Below are 881 nucleotides of genomic sequence, written 5' to 3'. Positions count from 1 at the left end.
CACACACACACACAAACACACACGCGCACACACACACACATACATACACACACACACACACACACACACACGCACACACACACACACACACACCTCCCAAAAGGCTTAATAAAGATACACGACACCTAATACTTCAACATATAAAAAAAGCCAGTTTCAAAACCCCCGCCCTCACATTTTCCAACCGGAGACCGGAAGTATCGTTTAAAGAAGGCCTTCCGGTGGTCTCTGGCCGTGGTTCCGGTCACGGCCACGCCATCTGATGACGTCACTTCCGGATCGGTCATGGCCGTCATCTCAGTGGGCTCCTCGCTGAGGACAGAAAGTTTAGTTTTAGTAGGAGTTTTACGTCACTTGCAACACAATAATGTCATATTATAAGTGCCAAAGAATATATGTGTTACAAGAGAGTAACATACACATAAGAAGGCGGAGAGTTAAGGACGATAGATGTTTGATAGGAAAGAAGGAGCAAACCACACCAAAGCCCCCGCCAACCACCCACTAGGACATGAAGAAGAAACACAAAAGTTTCAATAGAGAGTCGGGTATCAAGTTCAGACTTCAGACAATGAACACACAACACAAGGACTCAGACAGCACATGTACATATTATGTTGTAAACTTGTACAATTACGAAAAAATGCCAATGCAGAGATTGAGAAACAGAACAGACCGTGGGACACATACACATCCTTCAGCAGAGCAGGAAACACGGAGACCTAAGATAGGAAACAAGGCTGGCGGCCAACAGTTATGGGCCAACCCCATAAACACAACGAGAGACGCTGTACGGGTCAACAGAAGAACTGAGCAGGACGGCCCAGTTTTTAATTTTTTTAATTTTTGTTGTTGGGTGGGATCGAGAGGAAGAAGAAAAA

At 45.2% G+C, this 881-nt stretch overlaps 1 protein-coding gene across 1 annotated transcript in view; it reads right to left on the bottom strand.

Moving 5' to 3' along the window:
* The window catches only part of LOC101862943 (transmembrane protein 272), a gene marked incomplete at its 5' end in the record, with an annotated part of 3,730 nt that extends 3,418 nt beyond the window's left edge, over nucleotides 1-312 (bottom strand). The window contains 1 exon segment of the mRNA XM_005097597.3: nucleotides 176-312. Within this exon segment, the coding sequence (XP_005097654.2) occupies nucleotides 176-312 (137 nt within the window).
* Nucleotides 313-881: the final 569 nt, after the last annotated feature.

The sequence above is a fragment of the Aplysia californica genome, unplaced genomic scaffold (assembly GCF_000002075.1).
Source record: "Aplysia californica isolate F4 #8 unplaced genomic scaffold, AplCal3.0 scaffold00158, whole genome shotgun sequence".
NCBI classification, from domain to species: Eukaryota; Metazoa; Mollusca; class Gastropoda; order Aplysiida; family Aplysiidae; genus Aplysia; species Aplysia californica.
Note: the sequence above shows the minus strand (reverse complement) of the source record. Positions and strands in the feature narration are given on the sequence as shown.